The sequence below is a fragment of the Heterodontus francisci genome, chromosome 5, assembly GCF_036365525.1.
Source record: "Heterodontus francisci isolate sHetFra1 chromosome 5, sHetFra1.hap1, whole genome shotgun sequence".
Lineage (NCBI taxonomy): Eukaryota > Metazoa > Chordata > Chondrichthyes > Heterodontiformes > Heterodontidae > Heterodontus > Heterodontus francisci.
Window position 1 is genome coordinate 176,332,818 of NC_090375.1, and position 22,221 is coordinate 176,355,038.

The 22,221-nt window shown below is 40.5% G+C and overlaps 1 protein-coding gene across 6 annotated transcripts in view; it reads right to left on the reverse strand.

Moving 5' to 3' along the window:
* ubr5 (ubiquitin protein ligase E3 component n-recognin 5) overlaps positions 1-22,221 on the reverse strand; it is a 166,482-nt gene that overhangs the window by 56,668 nt on the left and 87,593 nt on the right. For all 6 annotated transcript variants that reach the window (XM_068032394.1, XM_068032393.1, XM_068032392.1 and 3 more), the window contains 5 exons: positions 13,158-13,253; positions 9,787-9,910; positions 6,814-6,911; positions 1,168-1,313; positions 159-250 (listed from right to left, as the gene is read on the reverse strand). In XM_068032394.1, the coding sequence (XP_067888495.1) occupies positions 159-250; positions 1,168-1,313; positions 6,814-6,911; positions 9,787-9,910; positions 13,158-13,253 (556 nt within the window). The remainder of the gene's footprint in view (positions 1-158; positions 251-1,167; positions 1,314-6,813; positions 6,912-9,786; positions 9,911-13,157; positions 13,254-22,221) is intronic.

A 22,221-nucleotide genomic window follows, 5' to 3' on the forward strand; every position in this document is an offset into this window, starting at 1 on the left:
TAATGAGCTTAATAAAATACCTAAGTAATTGTTCTTAATGTATGATTTACTTCCAAATCAGTTTTTAGCAACTTGAAAAAGAATACAAGTATTTGAACAATTTCTTTAGTTTCAATCAATGCAATATTCAGGCAACTTAAAACTGTACAGTTACTCACTTGCAGTCATGCCCTTTGTGACACACTCTTGCACACTCTGTACAGCAGCAGAGAGACTCCAACAATCCACATGTCCGGCATTCAAAAATATCCTATGCAAAATTTAGCATAAAACATCAGTACAAGTGATAATTAGAATGTCTCTTATTTTATTAAGAAACTTAGGCTCGTAGTACAACGCTTCCCAAGGTAAAGACAGAAGACAAACAGCAACTTGCATTTATATAAAGCCTTTAAGGTAGTAAAATGCCCAAGGTTCATCACAGGAGCATAGTCAGTTAAAAATTGACAGTGTCAAAGGGGGAAACAAGGACAGGTGACCAAATGCTTGGTCAAAGGGATAGGTTTTAAGCCAATTCTTGAGGGGCGGGTGGTGGCGAGGGAGAGGGGAAGCAGTTTGGGAGGGAATGCCAGAGCTTTAGGGCCTACAGCACAGGCAATGGTGAGGCGACACAAGTGGCAGATGCACAAGAGGCCAGAGTATGAGGAACGCAGAGTTCTCAGAGTGTTGTAGGGCCTAGACAAGATAAATCAAGCAGCAACAGCTAAGTGAAGCCAAGGTTGTAGATTGTCAGGGAATTGAGAGAAGAGCAGTGTTCCACAGTTTTGAGAGTTTCATAATAAGTTATGGAGTATACAGGTGGTATTTATATAAGCATATATGATTATCAATTTAGTAAAGTTGAAAATCTACATTTTCACAGTTCAATTTCCATAAATATACAGCACTACACAAACAGGGGAAACCAATGGAGCACTATCATTGGGAATTTGGTACTTGGAAGTACATGTTCTACCCTCACCTATGTAATATCTGCATTTGTTTGTGGAGTTTGAACTAATGAGGATGCCAACAATATGACAAAAATGAGGATTACACTGGATTTGACGGAACAGAATAATAGAACTATATACAGACAGTAGATAAGGCTTATCTAACTGTTGACCGGTAGTCCAAGTCATTTGAATTCTGATTTCATATAAAATTATGTTTGTCTGTTCCAAGTACCTGGTTAATGTGCTCTGCTCCAGTCCAGGTAAAACTGCAAGTATCATTGCAGCACAAAACATACAATGGAGAGTCATCCGGATTAGTACCAGGTGGGCAAATCATGCTCATAAACACATCCTCTTCCTTTTCACCGGAGACATCGCCTGACAGGGAAAAATTGTCTCCAATTATTAGGAATGAATTCACTGGAAACACTCAAACCATAAAACATTATGCAGCTACAGATGGGGGACAAAACAAAGGACTTTTAACAGTTGTGCCCAATGGCTGAAAATAAAAATTCAACGACACAATCTCAAGGCAAGGTTTAACTTGGAACCCGCAACAAACTGAACCCTGGAGTGCAGTGAGTAAGAGTCATTTTTTTAAAAAGCAGCTCAAGCAGCAAAATTCCAGCTGCCAGTTTTATACTTTATCTTAACTGGCAAATAAGTTATGGAACAAAAGGCAAAGGGAGCAGTCATCGCCATAGTAAAAGACGAAGCATTTGTCCAGAGAGAGTGTTAATGGCAGAATAATGAACAGCTCTGTCTGAAAGCACGAACATGAAAAACAAGTTTAAGCCTGGTACATGACAAAAAAAAAATTAAAATGGTGGTCAAGGTCTGAAGTTGTTGAACTCAATGTCGAGTCCAGAGGGCTGTACAGTTCCAAACTGGAATACAAGGTGCTGTTCTTCGAGTTTGCGTTGAGTTTCAATGGAACATTGCAGTAGGCAGAGAACAGAAATGTGGGCACGAGAGCAGGGTGGTGAATTAAAATGGCAATCAACCAGAAGCTCGGGGTCATGCTTGCAGACTGAGTGGAGGCATTCTGCAAAGCAGTCACCCAATCAGCATTTGGTCTCCCCAATGTAGAGGAGACCGCATTGTGAGCAGCGAATACAGTATACTAAATTGAAAGTAGTACAAGTAAATCTCTGCTTCACCTGGAAGGAGTGTTTGGGGCCTTGGATGGTGAGGAGAGAGGAGGTAAAAGGTCAGGTATTAAACCTCCTGCAATTGCATGGGAAGATGCCGAGGTGTCGGGGTAATGGAGGAGTGAACCAGAGTGTCATAGAGGAAACAGTCCTTTTGGAATGCTGACGGGGAGGGGAAGGGAAGATGTGTTTGGTGGTGGAATCATGCTGGAAGTGATGGAAATGGCAAAGGATAACCCTTTGGATGTGGAGGCTGGTGGGGCGGAAAGTGAGGACAAGGGGAACCCTGTCACAGTTCTGGGAGGGAGAAGGGATGAGGGCAGGAGTGAAGGAAATGGGTCGGTCACAGTTGAGGGCCCTGTCAGCCACAGTGGGAGTGGGGGCATACTCGATTGAGGCGAAAGACATATCATAAATGCTGTTGTGGAAGGTTGCATCATCAGAACAGATGCAATGAGATGGAGAACCGGGAGACTGGAATGAAGTCCTTACAGGAAGCTGGGTGCGAGGAAGTGTAGTCGAAGTAGCTGTGGGAGTCGGTGGGATAATAATGTATATTAATAGACAGCCTATCCCCAGAAATGGAAACAGAGAAGTCAAGGAAGGGTAGGGAAGTGTCAGAAGGTGAGAGAAGGGTGGATTATTGGAAGCGAAGTTGATGAAGCAGTTCGGGGCGAGAGCAGGAAACAGCACCGATAGTCATCAATGTACCATAGAAAGATTACAGCACAGAAGGAAGCCATTCAGCCCAACATGTCTGTGCTGGCTGAAAAAACTAGCTGCTCAATCTAACCCCACCTTCCAGCACCTGGTCTGTAGCCTTGGCGGTTACAGCACTTCAGGTGCATGTCCAGGTACCTTTTTAACGAGTTGAGGGTATCTGCCTCCACCACCGTTCCTGGCAGTGAATTCCAGACACCCACCACCCTCCGGGTTGAAAAAGTTTTTCCTCCTGTCCCCTCTAACCCTTCTACCAATCACCTTAAATCTGTGCCCCCAGCAACTGACCTCTCCGCTAGGGGAAACTGGTCCTTCCTGTCTCCTCTATCTAGACCCCTCATAATTTTGTACACCTCAATTAAGTCACCCCTCAGCCTCCTCTGTTCTATGGAAAGCAACCCTAACCGATCCAACCTTTCCTCATAGCTGCAACTTTCAAGCACTGGCAACATTCTTGTAAATCTCCTCTGTACTCTCTCCAGAACAATTATGCCTTCTTGTAATGCGGTGACCAGAACTGTACACAATACTCCAGCTGTGACCTAACCAGTGTTTTATTCAGTTCCCATATTACATCTCTGCTTTTGTATTCTATACCTTGGCCAATAAAGGAAAGTATTCCATATGCCTTCTTCACCACTCTATCCAGCTGTCCTGCCACTTTCAGGGACCTGTGGACATGCACTCCAAGCTCTCTCACTTCTTCTACCCCTCTCAATATTGTGTCTTCCCTCACTTTGTTTGCCCTCCCCAAATGCATTACCTCACACTTCTCTGGATTGAATTCCATTTGCCACTTTTCCACCCACTCAACCAAACCATTGATAACATTCTGGAGTCTACAGCAATCCTATTCACTATTAACTACACAGCCAATTTTTGTGTCATCAGCAAATTTCCCAATCATGCCTCCTACATTTAAGTCCAGATCATTAATATATACCACAAACAGCAAGGGACCCAACACTGAGCACTGTGGAACCCCACTGGAAACAGCTTTCCATTCACAAAAGCATCCATCGACTACTACCCTTTGTTTCCTGCTCCTGAACCAATTCTGGATCCAATCTGTCACATTCCCCTGTATCCCATGGGCTTTCATTTTACTGACCAGTCTGCCATGCAGGACCTTGTCAAATGCCTTACTAAAATCCATGTAGACCACATCCACTGCGCTACCTCATAAATCCTCCTCGTTACTTCCTCAAAAAACTCAATCAAGATACTAAGACACGACCTTCCCATAACAAATCCATGCTGACTATCCCTGATTAATCCGTGCCTTTCTAAATGGCAGTTCACCTGGTCTCAGAAATGATTCTAATAATTTACCCACCACTGAGGACCGGCTGGCTGGCCTATAGTTATTTGGCCTATTCTTTGCACCCTTTTTAAACAATGGTACAACGCTCGCTGACCTCCAATCCACTGGCACTTCACCCGTATCTGGTGAGGATTTGAAGATGAGACTCAACGCATCCGCTATTTCCTCCCTGGATTCCTTTAACAACCTGGGATGCAATCCACCCAGCCCTGGCGATTTATCCACTTTCAAGGGCGTCAGACCCTCTAGCACTTCCTTTCTCATCATGCTCATCGGATATAATATTTCACACTCCTCGTTTACAACAATGTCTGCATCAACCCTCTCCTTTGTGAAGACAGAGACAAAAAACTCATTAAGAACCCTGCCCACATCTTCTACATCCACGCATAAGTTCTCTTGTATATCTCTGATAGGCCCTACCCTTTCTTTAGTTATCCTCTTACTCTTAATATACTGATAAAACATCTTTGGGTTTTCCTTGATTTTACCTGCCAATATTTTTTCATGTCCTCTCTTTGCTTTTCTAATTTCCTTCTTTACTTCACCCCTGCACTTTCTATACTCCTCTAGGCTTTCTAAAGTATTAAGATTTTTGTGATCGTCATAAGCTTTCTTTTTCTGCTGTAACCTATCCTGTAAGCTTCTAGATAACCAGTGGGCTCTAGATTTGGCCAGAACTGTACTGGAAAAAGAGTAAGGGGAAGGAGGCCTGAGCAGGACTGCAACAAGGAATGTTGGACAAATGCTACAAATACTAGGACCCACGCAGAAGTCTGCAGCAACACGTTTTATTTGGAGGGAGAAGTTGTTCAATGTGAGAACAAGTTCAGCCAGGCGGAGTAGGGTGGTGGTGGATGAAGACTGGTTCGGCATCTGTTCAAGGAAGAAATGGACAGCCCTCAGACTGCCCTAGTGGGGGATGGAGGTGTAGAGAGATTGGGCATCCATAGTGAAGAGGTGGTGGTTAAGTCCAGGAAATTGGAAATTGTCAAAATGGCATAGGGCGTGAGAACAGTCACAGACGTAGATCCGAAGAGACTGGACAAGGAGAGATAAAATAGAGTCAAGATAGATAGAAATAAGTTCAGTGGGACAGGAATATACTGAAACGATGGGTCTACTGGGACAGTCCTGTTTGTGAATTTTGGGAAGGAGGTAGGAGCAGGCTGTATGAGGTTGCAGGATGATGAGGTGTTCTGCCATTAACACTCTATCTGGACACATGCTTTGCCTTTTACTACGGCTATTACTACTCCATTCGCCTTTTGTTCCATGTCATCTTTGTCATCTGATCTCTCCTACCTTCTGCCCTATCAAAGACCTCCACTTCTGTTGTTCCCCCCACCAAAACCCTACTCCCCCACCCCTTTCACTTGCTCAAAGCTTATTTCGAACTTCCAAACGTTTCGAACTTTTGCCAGTTCTGATGAAAGGTCACAGACCTGAAACGTTAACTCTATTTCTCTGCACCTGCTGTGTATTTCCAGCACTTTGTTTTTATTTCAGATTTCCAGCATCTGCAGTATTTTGCTTTTATTTATTATACTCTATCTTGCTCTCCTCTGCACCATCATGGAGACAAACAGTTCACTTGTTCCCAGGTTTCTGCTGCTTTTCAACCAGCTAAAATGACGCACAAGCTATTTATTTCCTCCCTTAAATAAAAGCCAGGAAGAACTTAGCTGATGCTGGATTTTAAGAACAACATTTGGATCAGTATTCAGGATTGAAAAGAAACAAAATATGAATTCAATTAAGACACTCACCAATAAAAGCAGGTACTGTCAGCTAATGCTTAGGAGTACTTTGAGGAGCAAAGCTTCAATTTGGTTGCAACAGTACTCTTGCAATTACTTCTTAGCTGAAGGGACACTGGCTTACTACTGTGCTTGCTTAGCTGGACTCTGAATTAGATACACAAACAGCCTAGCTTCCACCTGCTCCCCAAAAAGGATAACTCCATCAGCTTGATCCTTCCTTGCCTCATAAGTTTAACACTTCTGGCTCTCCTAGTTCCAGGTGGTCTTAAAATACACCTTAAAAAAAAACAGATTCCTAGAAAAGCTAAGTGAGGGTTAAGTAAATTTGCTAATCTCAGAAAATATTATATGCATCATCTGAAGCTATGACTTAGGTGACTTTAGTTTCAAGTCCAAAGGAAACCAGTTAGCTGCTGCAATATTGACATGTATATGGCCTTGCCTTGAGCTTTTATTTCTTTGTACTTAACAGAAAGGTAGACAAAGAGGCTTCACTGTTTAAAATAGAAGGGCCTTTAAACAGTTTAGTAAAACCTTAGGAGCAATTCTAACTCATACTGAAGGTTTCTTCTTTCGAACAGCCTCCCATTTCAGGTAGCTGATAAGGAAAAGACCAAGGTCACCAACGATAAATCGGATCTCAGATCAACAGTAATATAATTTCTTTTGTTTGACGCATGACAGTTACGCACGATTTTATACAGGAGGGTCCAATATTTGTGACTTGCTTAAGTTTTGTTCTTAAAGTCATGCATGTAAAGATTAAACCATTTGTACACAGGAAAGACTCGAGCGTAAAGAAAGACAGTATTAAAGCATTGCATCCGCACCATTTTGAGCTGAACTGACACAATCTGAAGACAAATTCAGGAAGTACATAATTCTGTACACTTTCTCAAAATGACAAAACAGGTTACCTTTGGCGATTTTCTGAGCAGTTTCCAGAATAGTAATTGCACCTGGATAAGCTCTTCCACCAACAGCTAGCATAAAAGGCGTCATTCCTCTGGCATCCCTGAAAACGCATAGTCAAGATGAACAAGGCAGATTGAGACATATAATTTAAAGCAAAATATACCTGGCACAAAAATGCAAAACAAATCTAAAATTCTACGACTTGTACAAGGATTATCATCTTTGGAAACAGCAGCAATTATTTAGTACAGCACTGAAATAAAACATTGTCCTTACGACCACTGCCTCGCCTTGCTGAAAAATACATAGGCGGACATGGGGTGAGTTTAGAAATATCTTGTGACACATCCCCACCACCATTGCCCCATTACTTTTTCTTCTATAGTTTAGCCAATCATTCATGACTACTTGGGTGAAGATACCGAGGTTAGAGACAGCCATGGAACTATATCCTGTTTCTGCTTCCAGCACCAAAGTACGCACACATCCGGAGGCAAAGATTAAGTCACCAGTGGGATTGACCTTCAGGTTTGTCATTTCAAGGGTGTACTGAAATGTTTGCCTATCTGCTCAGGCCAGTTTCTACAACATTGGTATGTCAGATGCATCTCTCGCACCGGGAACATTAAATCTTCCTACTAGGAAATGGAAGAGAAATAGAATATTTTGTGTCTGTCTTCACAGTTGAAGACACAAGTTGCATACCAGAAATAGAGGGCAACTTAAGGGCTAAAAAGATTGAGGAACTTAAGGTAATTAATATCAGCAGGGATAAAGTATTGTAGAAACTTAAGGGACTAAAATCTGACAAATCCCCAGGACCTGATGCCCTATATCCTAGGGTTCTAAAAGAGATAGTTGCAGAGCTAGTGGATGCATTAGTTATGATTTTCCAAAAATCCCTAGATTCAGGAATGGTCCCTGCAGATTGAAGTTAGCAAATATAACACTGCTATTCAACAAAGGAGGGAGAGAGAAAACAGGTCAGTTAACCTGACACCAGTTGCTGGAAAAGTACATTAATCTATTATTAAGGAAACCTCAACAATGCACTTAGAAAATCATAATATGATCAGGTGAAGACAACATGGTTTTACAAAAGTAATATCGTGTTTCACAAATTTATTAAGAGTTTTTTGAGGATGCAACCATTAGGATAGATAAATGGTAACCAGTAGATGTAGTATACCTGGATTTCCAAAAGGCATTTGATAAGGTGCTACATGAAAGGTCAACGGGCAAGATAAGGGCTCATGCTGTTGGGGGTGATATACGAGCATGGAGAGAAGACTGGTTAGCAGACAGGAAGCAAACAGTAGGCATAAAGGGGGCATTTTCAAGTTGGCAAGCTGTGACGGTGGAGTGCCACAAGGATCAGTGCTGGGGCCGCACCTATTCACAATCTACATTAATGACTTAGATGAAGAAACAGAGTAATGTATCTATGTTTGCTAATGATACAAAGCTGGTGGAAATGCAACCTGTGGAGGACACAGAGAGGCTGCAAAAAGATATAGACAGGATAAATGAGTGGACAACAAGGTGGCAGATGGAGTATAATGTGGGGAAGTGTGAGAATAGAAGAGCAGAATTTTTTTTTAAAAAGAGGTGTGAAACTTGTAAATGTTGATGTCCAGACAGACTTGGGCATGCTCGTACAAGGAATATAAAGTTAGCAGGCAGGTACAGCAAGCAATTAGAAAAGCAAATGGAACATTGGCCTTTATTGCAAGGGGTTTGGAGTACGAGAATAAAGACATCTTGGTACAATTGTGCAGGGCTTTGCTAAGACCACCTGGAATACTGTGTGCAGTTGTGGTTTCCATCTTTAAGGAAGGATATACTTGCATTGCAATCAGTACAGTGAAGGTTAACCAGATAGGACAATCCTCTCAATCCAGGGCCGTACGAGAGGCTGAGTAAATTGGGCCTATATCTTCTGGAATTAAGAACGAGACATGACCTCATTGAAACTTACAAGATTGTGAAGGGGCTTGACACAGTAGACACAGAGGTTGTTTCTGCTGGTTGGGGAATCTTAAACACAGGGGCACAGTCTCAGGATAAGGGGACGATCATTTAGGACTGACCCGAGGAGAAATTCCTTCATTCAAAGGCTTGTGAATCTTTGGAATTCTCTTCCCCAGAGGGTTGTGGATGTTCGATTGTTGAATAAATTTAAGGCTGGGACAGACAGACTTTTGCTCTTTCAGGGAATCTAGGGATATGGGGAGCAGGCGTCAAAGTGGAGTTGAAGCTCAAGATCAGCCATTATGATATTGAATGGTGGAGCAGGCTCAACTGGCTTTATGGTCTACTCATGCTTCTATTTCTTGCGTTATGTTCATGATTTTTGGACATGTACAGTTGTTCCTACCAACATCTTGAATCTGTGGTGCACTATAACTGCATTAAATTAGGAACCTGAGGCAAGAAAAATCATGCTACAGGAGATTCTGCAAAATGAAATATAGAAGGGACACAAGCTCATCTTAGAAAACTAAAATGAGGTGTTTCCCCACAAGAATACATGTTTTTCAACAAGATAAATGCTAACTTTATAAAAAATAGGTGCTTTCATGTACGTCATTCCAATTTAACACCTTTTGTTATGGGTACTCACCCTCTCTGTTCCCAGACTCCCCTGTCCCACTCTACATTGATAGCTGGCAAAGCTCCCAATTTGATCAAAATACAGTACCCAATGTGTATTACAACCATTTAAATAAAAGACTAAGATTAAAATTAAAGCAGCTGGTTTATTGCATCCATCTACAATACACTAAACTAGGTTTGGGTTTTGGATTGTATGCTTCAAAAGGTATCAAAATTACTATCATAACATCACATTCTTAGTCTATGCACAAGTATTATCCAAGAATTTTGCTTTTTTTTTTAAAAAAAAAACAAATTTATTTCCAACTGAGCTTCAAATAGGTTTCAAAAGAGCTGTTTGAATTATACACTGCGCTTACTTGGCTGAAAGCAATTCTCGAAGATAAGGTCGCAGTACCACACTTTCACATAGTAATTTTAAGATCAGATGAGCATTGGCTTTTCTGTCCTTTAACTCCACTACAGGTGGCTCAGATGAAGGACCTGGAGAGGAAAAGAAATACATTTAGAGTGAGATGGAGAGAAGCATATACTAAATTCTTTTAATCCTACATGGCGTTTATACTTAGTCACTGATAAATATAAAATCCTAACAAAATTCAATCCTACAGTACATTTTGTCTTGCATAAGCCCACTTAGCAGCTAAGGAATATACATCTACATAACATAATGGAACAGTAAAGTGCTGGGCCTGACTGATGTGACTAAAGGTCCATGAATTGGATTACTGTGATAAATTTCTAATCTCAACAATGCTGTTGAGGACGGAAAATAAGCAGAAGTCAAACATGTTCCATAGGGATGAAATAACCTCAGTCACTCGTTCAGCTCCTTGCAGTAAGCTTAAGAATGGTATTCCCGATGAACAAAATGTGGCCATGAGGATCTGAAGTAGCGGATGAGTTGAGCAAATGTTAGGCAAGGAGAGTACATTACTTTAAAAAATTTCAGCACTGTAACAGGCCATTCAGCCCAACTGATGTATGCCCCACATGAACCATCAGGGAATACTTTCAAAACTGAAGGTGCACTGCACTATTTGAAGGTGTTGTCTTTTGAAATATATACCCAACTGCTGTCCTGCAATTTTATTTTACTGTTCAATATTAAAATCTGTTATTTCTTCTTCCAATTGGAATTTCTCATTCACCCTCCACCCACTTTTAAGGAAATTAATAGCAATTTAATGCTTTCATTTCGATTTCTAAAGCAATAACTTGCAGATTACAGAAATATTCCTCAGATTTGGTTTTAATGCAGCATCGCTCTGAAGTAATGTCATTTTAGTTTATATCAACCATCCCGATTTGGTTTTATCCTTACAACTTACAAGTCATGGTTTTACAGATAACTGCTAAAATGCCTTAAAGAAGAACTGGAGGAGCAATTGCCTTTAAATAAGGAAAGGCTGTTGGGCGTTGCTCCCATATAAATTGCTCTCCAAAAATACCCATTAAGATACATTGGAGGATGGGCCAGAGTTATGTCAGATCTCTTCCCAATTGCACTATCCTGTAATTTACTTGGGAATAACTGGGCCTGTGCCCAGTTTCAGATTTGATCACATGTGAACACTAATATTTCTGTGTTTTTCCCCTTTGCTCATGAATGGTAGCAGAATAACTTACTGTATCTTAGACTGAAAAGTCTTGTGGATTAGATCAAAAGATCCTGTAAAACCTGTACAGATTCTAAGTTGACATGGAAAACAATGCACCGTATCCTCATATTTTGAAAGATGAGTGGGAACAGCTCTGTCCTGTACTTGATTACTGATCTCAGTACAAATGATGTTTCATGAATCACCTTGTTACACAAAATTCCTTCTAGCAAATTAAAAGCTTACAATGAGCTCTGAACCTTAATATGCAATGAATTACTCACCTCCAGTTAATATACATAAAATATTCTGGGATTGAAAAAACTAATAGTATAGAGATAATGAAATTGGACAATAGTATTAACCAAAATGGAGGGTGAATCTACACAACTTTCTGAACAAAAATTATCTTAAAAATGGAAGACCATAATAATTTAAAATAAAACTTAGCAACATTTCAGGATAAACATACAAAGTAAAATTTAAGTCCCAAAAATAGAACTGCAACGAAGAACCTCACTCTCCAAGCAGACCAGAAAAACACAACCCATTTTTCCCAAGTGCAAAGAGATATATAAAATGATATCAACTGGTATGGGGAATCCAGGAATATGTTGTTAGACTCTTAACGAGCAAGTCCCCTCACGTCCCACCTACTCCTTTGATGGGGAACCTGCTTTTTTGGTGGGCAAAGGGTGTAAAGAAAGAAAAGACAATAAAACAACTGCAACAGGTCTGAAAGTTATTTCCTCTAAAGGGGGATTCCAGAATATGGGCATAATCTTAAAACTGGAGCTAGGTTATTTAGAAGTGAAACTAGTTAATTATTTGAAACACTCACTCTTTTACAAAGTAATCAGGAATTCTACGTATACAAGAATTCATTTTTCTTTCAATAGAGGAGCCAAATTAATGTCATTAGTGTTTGGAACGTAAAACATCATCCTTTCCTTCAAGATCATAGTACTGCATTTAAATGTGCATCTGGATATCTTTGAATGCATTTTAACAAACAATGGAAAATTGGAAGGCAAAACATGAAGCAGATTTGGATGCTATGACCAGAGAAAACCTAGAGTAATGTGCATAACACAAAATGATCCAGTCTCTTGCGCTTTCAACATAAATGTCATTGCCAGCCAACAAAAGTCTTGGCTTAGGCACTTACACATATAGACTGTTCTGAAAACAGAAATCAAGCAATTGTGCAAAACATTATATGGTTTAGAAATTAAACATTTTGGACACTCCACAAAGGATACCTTAAAGGCTCAACTGCAGTTTAAGAACAAAACTTCTGCAATTTTAACTTTTTAATGCACAGACACAAGAATTAATTGTCAAATACTTCAGTTGGTTAAGACAGTAATTGATAGCAAAGCCTGTAATCTTTTCTAGCTCTGCTGGCTAAAGTAACTGAATCATTTCGACCAGGAAGGTCTAGGGTTCTATTCCCCAACTGGTGCTAAGAGCTAGGTAATCTCAGCCAGGCCAACAGGGGTACTGAAAAGTAATTGCATCACTGTCCATGGTTAAGAGAATAAATCATGCAGAGTTGCTCTGAGAATCACTTAAAGAATCAAATAGTTTCCCCCAACTTGAATGATTTATATGTAGAGATTCAATATAGTCTTTAACTAGGCTATGTTTCAAATTTTTTTTGGTATAAGCATATCAAAGCATATTAAAAGTAAACATTTCAAAAGTGATATGCAAAATAGTTGGTTTGTTAAGGCTAACAGAACAGGACATCTGAAGCCTGGTATACAATTAAAATGATTTGAATCTACGCTGCGCCCCAATTCGTAAATATTGAACCACTCAGAAAAGATGATAATAGGGATGCGAGAGGCTGCCTTAGTGCCCATGACCAATGAGGTGAAAATTACAAAGGAATTCCCCTCCTGAATACTATCCAATGACACCCGCTGGAACTGCATGACAGGTGAGGTTAGGATCAGGCTCAGTTTTGATGCACATTGCCTCATCCCAATGTTTGTTAAGCCTGTACTCATTTGTTGACTAGGATCACACAAAAAAGTTTTTTTGGGAAAGGTAACCACAGCAGAAGTCAAAACCTTCAGGTAGAGGTAGAAAATAGGTGTAGAAAAATAAACTTAAATCCTCACCCGGTATGGTAGATGTGCTTGATCCTTGTCCAGTACCAGACGCTGCTGTGGTAAGAGATCCCACAGCAGGGGCCAGGATAAAATCAATGTCACCATCTTTCAGTAAACAGAACAGCAGAATATCAATAGAACAGAACAAGCCCCAGTAAAAAGACATTGTATTGATAAAAATGCTCCTTCCCTCCACTTCAACTTGGAAGAACTCCATATTATTGGGTGATAAAATTCAATAGTTAAATGCAATTTCTTGTGCAGCTTTCTGAGCCATGATGCTTCATGTGGGGATTCCAAAACTTTTCATTAAATGACTGCATTCTGCACAGGGTACTCATTTCAAAGTTTAACGTTTTTAAAATAAATGAAACGACAAGTACTAAAGACAAAGATCTCACGGCTTTCAAAAATAAGAGAAACTTGTTCCCTACATTTACAAATCTTTCAGAATAGCAGTAAATCAAATTTCTAATATACGTCAAACTAAACTGAACAAATGTATGAAGGGAGGAATCTGACTCCAGATAACACATCAAGGATAGCTTCTCATCTTGACTATCAAAAATTCAGTATATATTAACAGGCAAGAATAATTAATTCATTGTGCATAACTATTAAAGCCTGTGTTTTGGTAAAGATGAGCAAAGCCTATCATGAGTACCAGAAAACAATGATGACGACTGAAGACCAAACATAGAACAGCACCAGATGGACACCTTCAATGCTCAGAATGCTTAAGATAATTGTGATTCAGACTAAAACTAGAAATAAGATCACATCCTCTATCAGCAAATCAGACTAGAAAACACATTTGCAAAATTACAAGTATTGAGTCAATTATCATAATGCAGAAACCTGGGATCTAATTTCAATATTTATTGTATAACTATATTGTTGCATTTGAATGTTTATTGTAAGTAAACCTTGTACTTGTCATAGAGACAGCCATTCATGGCACAGAAGGAGACCATTCGGCCCATCGAGTCCATGTCACCTCGCCACGGAGCTATGCTGTCAGTCTCATTCCCGGCTTGATCCCGGTAGTCCTGCAAGTCTATTTCTCTCAGGCAGCCATCCAACTTCCTCCTGATCGTCTCCACTTCCACCACCCTTCTGGGCAGAAGGTTCCACGTCAATAGCACCCGCTGCGTAAAAAAGTGCTTCCGCGTATTCCCCCTGCCCAAGACTTTCAATCGGCGTCCCCTGGTCCTTGTACCACTTGTCTAACTTATCTAAATCCATCATAACCTTGTACAATTCTATTAAATCTCCTTCAATCTCCTTTGTTCAAAGCAGAACAAACACAGTTTTTCCAACCTAACCTTGTAACGAAAATGCTCCATCCCTGGAACCATTCTGGTAAATCTCCTCTGCACCCTCCCAAGGACCCTCACATCGTTCCTGAAGTGTGACGACCAGAACTGGACACAATACTTGACCTGGGGCCCAACCAGAGCAGTGTGTGGCAGAAGCTGTACTGTACTATAGTTTCTCAACCTGAAAACAGGGTGGCTTCAATCACTCCCAAACTCAACTTTCTGCACTGAATAAACTCTATTTCCAACCTCCTTACAAGAAAGCACAATGAATTGACACCTTTGTGTAAACTTCAATAGCTGCTTTAGATCAAACATGAAGGACAAGGTGTAACTCAATGTTACACAGAGTGGTAGCCAAGTCAGATCTCCCCTATAACATCTTACATTGTGACTCATTAATTAAAACTATGCTTTTTTTTTAAAAAAAAGGGAGGTGCGTGTTCGAAAAACAAAAACATTGTTATGGCTTCTTTGTAGCCAGAAACAGAACAGCATTGCCAGAGACTGAGATTAGGCAAATTAATAACTGCCTTAAAGAATCAAAAACACATCTGTTTGGGTAATAGAGTCACAAGGAATAGTTTCCTATTTGGAGTTTTTTTTTAATGGCTCTCTGAGAGGAAGTGGTGGGATGACAAATCACCCAAAATGGACGTGGCCCCAACAATAGCTTGCATTCATGTAGTGCCTTTAAAATAGTAAACTGTGCCAAGGCACTTCAAGAGTAGTATCAAGCACAATTCCACACTGAGCCACATAATGAGATATCAGTAGAGGTGAAAAGGTTTAAGTTTTAAAGGAGCTCCGTATGGGAGCGGGGGGGGGGGCAGAGGTTTAGGGAGGGAATTCTAGAGCTTAGGGCTGAGGCAGCTGAAGGCAAAGCAGCCAATGGTGAAGCGATGAAAATTGGGGATCATAAGCAGCCAGAATTGAAGGAGCGCAGAGATCGTGGAGGGTTGTAGGCGGTTACAAAGGTATGGAGGGCCAAGGCCATGGAGGGATTTGAAAACAAGGATGAGAATTTTAAAATAAAGGTGCTGGCAGACAGGGAGAAAAATGTAGGTCAGCAAGCACAGGGATGATGGAATGTACCGATTCCTGCAACAAAATCTTCGTCTTATATTTGAGAACAGCCTTAAAATCCATACAGCCACCTTGAAATAACTAAATATTCAAGATCCTGGTCATTAGGTTGACAGTCCACTCATGGTCAAATAATAGCCATACTTAAGATGTCCCCATGACAGTTTTATACTCTTTGGAACTATCACACAAAAATAGAAGTGATGTTCCAAAAATACCAGGGCCATTCTTGCATGGTGTACAGAATGAGAAGTCTTTTCTTTACATGATGCATTGCAGTAGTGATGGAACTCCATAATGTCACTGATTTGAGAGACTTTTTCCATCAGAAGAGCAATATTGCTTATAGCTCTAACAAGCGTGTGAGCTCTACCACCATAGCTGGGCCAATGCATGTTGAGGCCATGATCCCTAGAGGTAGGCACTTCATTTCAAGGAAAAGATAAAGCTACACAAGCACAATTGACAACTGCAACTTAGAAGACATAAGGTTAGATTGGATATACAGTACAAAAACAGGCCATTTGGCTCAACCAGTCCATGCCAGCGTTTATGCTCCACTTGAACATCCTCCCATTTTTCCTCATCTAAATCTACCATAACCCTCTATTCTCTTCTCCCTTATACGTCTGTATAACTTCACCTTATATGCATCTATACTATTCACTTCAACCACTCCCTCTAGTAATAAGGTCCACATTCTTAAAAGTCTGCGGGTAAGAAGTTTTTTCTGAATTCCCGATTGGATTTCTTTGTGACTATCTTATACCGATGGCCTCTAGTTATGCTCTTCCCAAGTGGAAACATTCTCTCTGTATCCACTCCATCACAACCTTTCATAATTTTAAAGACCTCTATTAGATCTCCCCTCAGCCTTCTTTTTACAAGTGGAACGAGACCCAGCCGATTCATCCTTTCCTGATATGTATAGTCATGCATTTCTGCTATCATCCTTGTAAATCTTCTTTGCACCCTCTCCAAGCCTCTATATCCTTTTTATAATATGGTGATCATAACTGCACACAGAACTTGAATTGTGGGCTAACCAAGGTTCGATATAGGTTTAGCATAATTCCCTACTTTTCAATTTTATTCCTCTAGAAATAAAGCCTAGTGGTTGGTTTTTTTGCTTTATGGACTTGCTGGCCTGTGCTGCAACTTTTCGTGATAGGTGTGTTTATACTCAGAGATCCCTTTGTTCCTCTACCCCACCTGGACTCTCACCTTCCAATTAATAAGTGACCTCCCTTTATTCCTATCAAATTGTAACACCTCACATTTATCTGTGTTGAATTTCATTTACAAATTATTTGTCCATTCTCCATGTTTATTAATGTCCTCCTGTAATTTGCTGCAGTTCACCTCAGTATTGATTATCCCCCCCTAAATATATTGTTACGACCAGGTGCAAAAGGTGTCTAGGGGTCTCTTACAATCTTCACCTGGTCTTATTGTAACAGGGTTTAATCTTAAAGAGTGTTTTGAGCTCCCCCTTTGTGAATCCTTGTCCACAAATTTCCAATTATAAGGCAAAGAAATGAGCACAAACAGGCTTTCTTTGGTTTAAATATGATAAAATTTATTAAACCTTAAACTGAAACTCTAATACAGTTCACGCCGAGCCCATGCTAGCATGCATATGTGATAGAAACATGCAGATAAAGGACAGAAAAGAGAAGAAAAGATAAGTAGAACAGTTTGAGGCAATACCTTGTTACTGTTTCTCGAGCTCGCTATAGTCCTTAATTGAAGATATGGTCTTGCACTTTGTTGAGGCCCAGTAGTCATCTTAAAACAATATGCATTAACATATTGTTTGCCTTTGCTCCGTGACCTTTTGGTCAGCTATGTGGCCTGGTCCAATCTGCACCTTCTCCTTTGTTATCTCTTGCCCAACCCCCACCTCACTTGTTTATAATCTGTGACTTTTCTAATATTTGTCAGTTCCGAAGAAGGGTCACTGACCCGAAACGTTAACTCTGCTTCTCTTTCCACAGATGCTGCCAGACCTGCTGAGTGAATCCGGCATTTCTTGTTTTTGTTTCAGATTTCCAGCATCCGCAGTATTTTGATTTCATCTTAAAACCTTGTTCACATAGGAAACCTTTCTCTGAGTTTCCCGTGTTTTCACAAGATTCAGGTCCATGGGAAGGAGATGGAAGCAGGCAGACAGGAGAGGAGATGTTCTCAGTCCATGAGCACATGGCATTCTCTGTTCCAACTCCTTTGCTGAGAGTTCAAATTAAAAAAGAAACTCCCAAGTTGCCCAGCAGGTTAGTCATGTGACTAGCTCCTTATATGGAACAGTCTCTCCTGCAAGGTTTGTGGATTGCACCTTAGTAGTCTCTGGAATGCTAGCTCACACTCCTTCAATGTCTGGTAATCAAAAGTTCATTGTTGGTTGAATGAGTCAGGGCATGACCCTTTGTTCCTTGTTTCAACACTGTCCGTTACCATGGAAATGTATTTCCGGTCAGGGGCTTGCAATTTTAAGTTTTAGTGTTCATGTGCCTCAATCTTGGCAGATGTGGGGTTTGCCAGACAACAATACTCTTCGCAAATTAAGAACAGAATGCACAGTTTATGCTACAGTTTGGGAAAGACTGTCACTGGGAGATGATTCTTCCAACTATTCTGGTTGAAAATACCTGATAAATGGGTGAGCTGTGAATGGTTGCTTATTTAGATTACAAATAATCTTAAGTATTTTCTGAAATACCCTCTTGACCCAATGTAAAAATACACGTTCCAAGACATCTTGCCAGTCTCCCAGATCACTTGCAGTACCTGGACTTGCACTTCAGTGTGGAGTTCAAGACCTAGTACCCATAACAGATCATTTCCACTGTGGTCGAGCAAAGTGGCAAAAATAAAACCATTAGCTTTTTCAACTCAAGCAAACCTGGATTACAGCCTAAAAAGGCAAAGTTCCTGTAGCTTTAATTTTTGCTTGTTTAGTGAACAACTTATAGAATAGAATCATAGAAAGTTTAAAGGTACAGAAAGAGGCCACTTGGCTCATCGTGTCTGTGCCGGCTGAAAAACGATCCACCTATTCTAATCCCACCTTCCAGCATTTGGTTCGTGGTCCTGCAGACTATGGTGCATAACATGCATATCCAGACTCCTTTTGAATAAATTGAGGGTTTCTGCCTCAACTACCCTTTCAGGTAGTGAATTCCAGACCCCCCACCACCCTCTGGGTGAAAAAGTTTTTCCTCATCTCCCCTCTAATTTCTTTAGCAATCACTTTAAATATATGTCCCCTCATCACTGACTTCTCTGCTAAGGTGAATAGACCCCTTCACCTCCACTCTATCCAGGCCCCGCAAAATGTTGTACATTTCAATCAGATCTCCCCTCAGCCTTCTCTGTTCAAAGGAGAACAACCCCAACCTATCCAATCTTTCCTCAGAGCTGCATTTTTCCAGTCCTGGCAACATCCTCGTAAATCTCCTCTGTAACGTCTCTAGTGCAATTACATCCTTTCTGTAATGAGGTGTCCAGAATTGCACAGAGCACTCAAGTTCTGGCCTAACCAATGATTTATACAGTTCCAGCATAGCCTCCTGCTCTTATATTCTATAACTCGGCTAATAAAGGGAAGGATTCCATATGCCTTCTGAACCACCTTATCGACCTGTCCTGCTACCTTCAGGGATCTGTGGACATTCACTCAAAGGTCCCTCACTTCCTCTACACTTCTCAGTATTCTCCCATTAATCATGTATTCCTTGTTGGACCTCCCCAAATGCATCACTTCACACTTCTCCAGGTTGAAATCCATTTGCCACTTTTCTGCCCATCTGACCAGACCACCATTACCTTCCTGCAGCCTATAGCTATCCTCCTCGTTATCTACCATAGAGCCAGGCTTTGTGTCTGCAAATTTCTTGATCGTGCCCCCTATATTTACGTCCAAATCGTTTATACCACAAAAAGCAGGGGATCCAGTACTGAGCCCTGCGGAACACTGGAAACAGCCCTCCAGTTGCTAAAACACCCGTAAACAATTACCCTTTGTTGCCTGCCACCGTGCCAATTTTGTATCCACCTTGCTGCATTTCCCTGGATCCCATGGAATCTTATTTTTGTAACCAGTCTGCCATGTGGGACCTTGTCAAAAGTCTTGCTAAAATCCAGGTAGATCAATTGCACTACCCTCATCTATCTTATTACTTCTTCAAAAAATTCGATCAAGTTGGTCAAACAAGATCTTCCCTCAACAAATCCATGCGGAGTATCCTTGATTAACCGGTGCCTTTCTAAGTGACAGTTTATCCTGTGCCTCAGACTAGATTCCAATAATTTTCCCACTGCTGAGGTTAGGCTGACTGGCCTGTAATTGGAACCTTCCAACACATCCTTCCTCACAGCTGTAATAGTTTCCTTAACCAAAAACCTCAGTGTTGTGCTTAATTCACCAACTCTGCTGAAGTTGGAGCTGAGTGACTCTGCATGACTTTGCAAGGCTGAATCACTCCAAATGAGGAACCCTACTCCAGAATTTAAATGTTCATGAAAGTATTTCTACTTTACAAGGAATTGGCTTTGAACGTCAAAAGTTCCTTGGTAGCAGCACTTTTGACTGCACAGTTTGGACTGCAGCTCATCCTCGTAAAACAGAGGAATTAGTTTTTTTTTCTCACAACTGTTCAGTGTGATTAGGGCCCCTTTGGCAACCGTCAGCATAGGGAACAGGGTCAGTAAATCAGTGCTGGGGCATGGGAATGGAACTATTAGTGAAGGGGACTTCCTGGACTTTTGCCTGGCTCTTTTAAACTAGTGAGAAACTTCCTCTGAAAGGCAAGTAACCAGCTTCCCACAGTACACCAGATGCTACCTTACAAAAAGTGTGCCAGATATTGTCATGAGACCTTAATGGCATTAAAAAAAATTCCTACACATTTTTATTCTCCAGAATAAAACTCCCTGAAATGGGACAATTTAGTTCCTTTGCATGTAGGTATACAGAATACCTAAAATTTTAAACCAGCTGTGCCTGCAGAGCTAAATTCCTGGGATTGCATCCACTTTCAGAGCAAAAATTATATAACTAGCCCAAGAGTTAGGGAGAATTTATCAAGTTGTTTACTTCGACAATTGTTGTCCATTATGGTACAAAGTGCCTGGCTCAAGGTGTACTAATATGAACCATTAGCTGATAAACACCTAGATTTAAAGATTAAAACCTGGACACATGTATCCAGCCTTTTGCACAACATTTGCATAATTCAACATTCTTTTTTGCCTGCCTACATTAATATGCCTTACTAGGCTGATAGATGAATATGTGGAACCCACAATATATAAATTAGAGCTTTCTCCAGGTCCAATATAACTCAAGACTCAACCAAAAGTGAAGGTGACCTGGGCCATTCATGAGTACATGGGCTGTAAACAGTGGTTACTGCTTTACAACATGGTGTTTTTGGCCGATACTGGTGGTGCTGCTGGTAGTATGCTAAACTCTTAGACTAATCCCTCCTGCTCCCAATTATAACTATCGAGATCCCAATCCATTCAGTTACACAGAACATGATGGCTTGCAGAGCTATGGAGATGCAATCACTGTCACTCAATGATCTAGTCATACTGTTTTGGTATCAATGGGAGTGTCAGTCTCAATTAAACTGTGCTCTGGTGCCAGCAAAATGGTAGCATTAGTAATCTTAAGATATTTCTTTAACAATGTATAGGTTAACTCCAGAAGGTGTTACCTTCTCCTTAGCCTCGAGTGAACACAAAACACAATCTCATTGTTGTTTTGATTTTGGACTGTTCTCTGAACGACGTCAATGAGCAGTGCTAAACAATCCTTGTTCTGAAATTGGAACTCATGAGCCTGATTCCACAGTCACTTTGCAAAAGGGTTGAGGCATCCCTGTTAGTATACTACCCTTTCACCAATGTTTTAACTATTCACAATACCAGCATATTGTACAGAATAAGCTGTGCACCCTCGACAAATATTATAATTTGCATTTATATAGCACCTCATCACATCCTGAGGATGTCCCAAAGTGCTTTAGAATCAAAGGATTATTTTCAAGTCCCACAATTTTTTATATGCCTTCCAGAAGTAATCTACAAAATGAACAAATCACCAAATCCCAACATCAACAGATGATGTTTGTATATTGATCTACACCCCAATTCAGGTGTCTGGTACAAAAAAGACATCATTCTAAAACTACAGTTTTCAATGACTTTTGGAAAAACACTGAAAACTTTGCCAAGCCCAGTAAAGTATTTAAACCTACACAACTTAGAAATATTAATTTTAAGTAGTGAAGATGGTTTGCTTCCCAAAGCTGAGGATTTAATATGCCCAGAAGTATGATCCCACAATCACACCTCAATACAATCTAGAAGATGAAATGCACATAAACAACTAAGAATGCATCACTCAAAAAGTAAATTGAACAAGATATCATTGTAACTTCCTCTGTATGGCAAGGACAAGTGTTGTCTTAGGCTCAGTGATACCACTCTCACTGAAGTTGGAAGGATGTGGAATAAAGCCCCACTCTAGAGACTTATAGCAATATAAATTATGTGCTCATCAGTGCAGTACTGAAAAAGTAATGCTGGCTTTTTCAATGTTGTGTTAAATTGAGGTCCTGTCTGCTCTCTGAGGTGGATGTAAAAGACCTCACAGTGCTAAT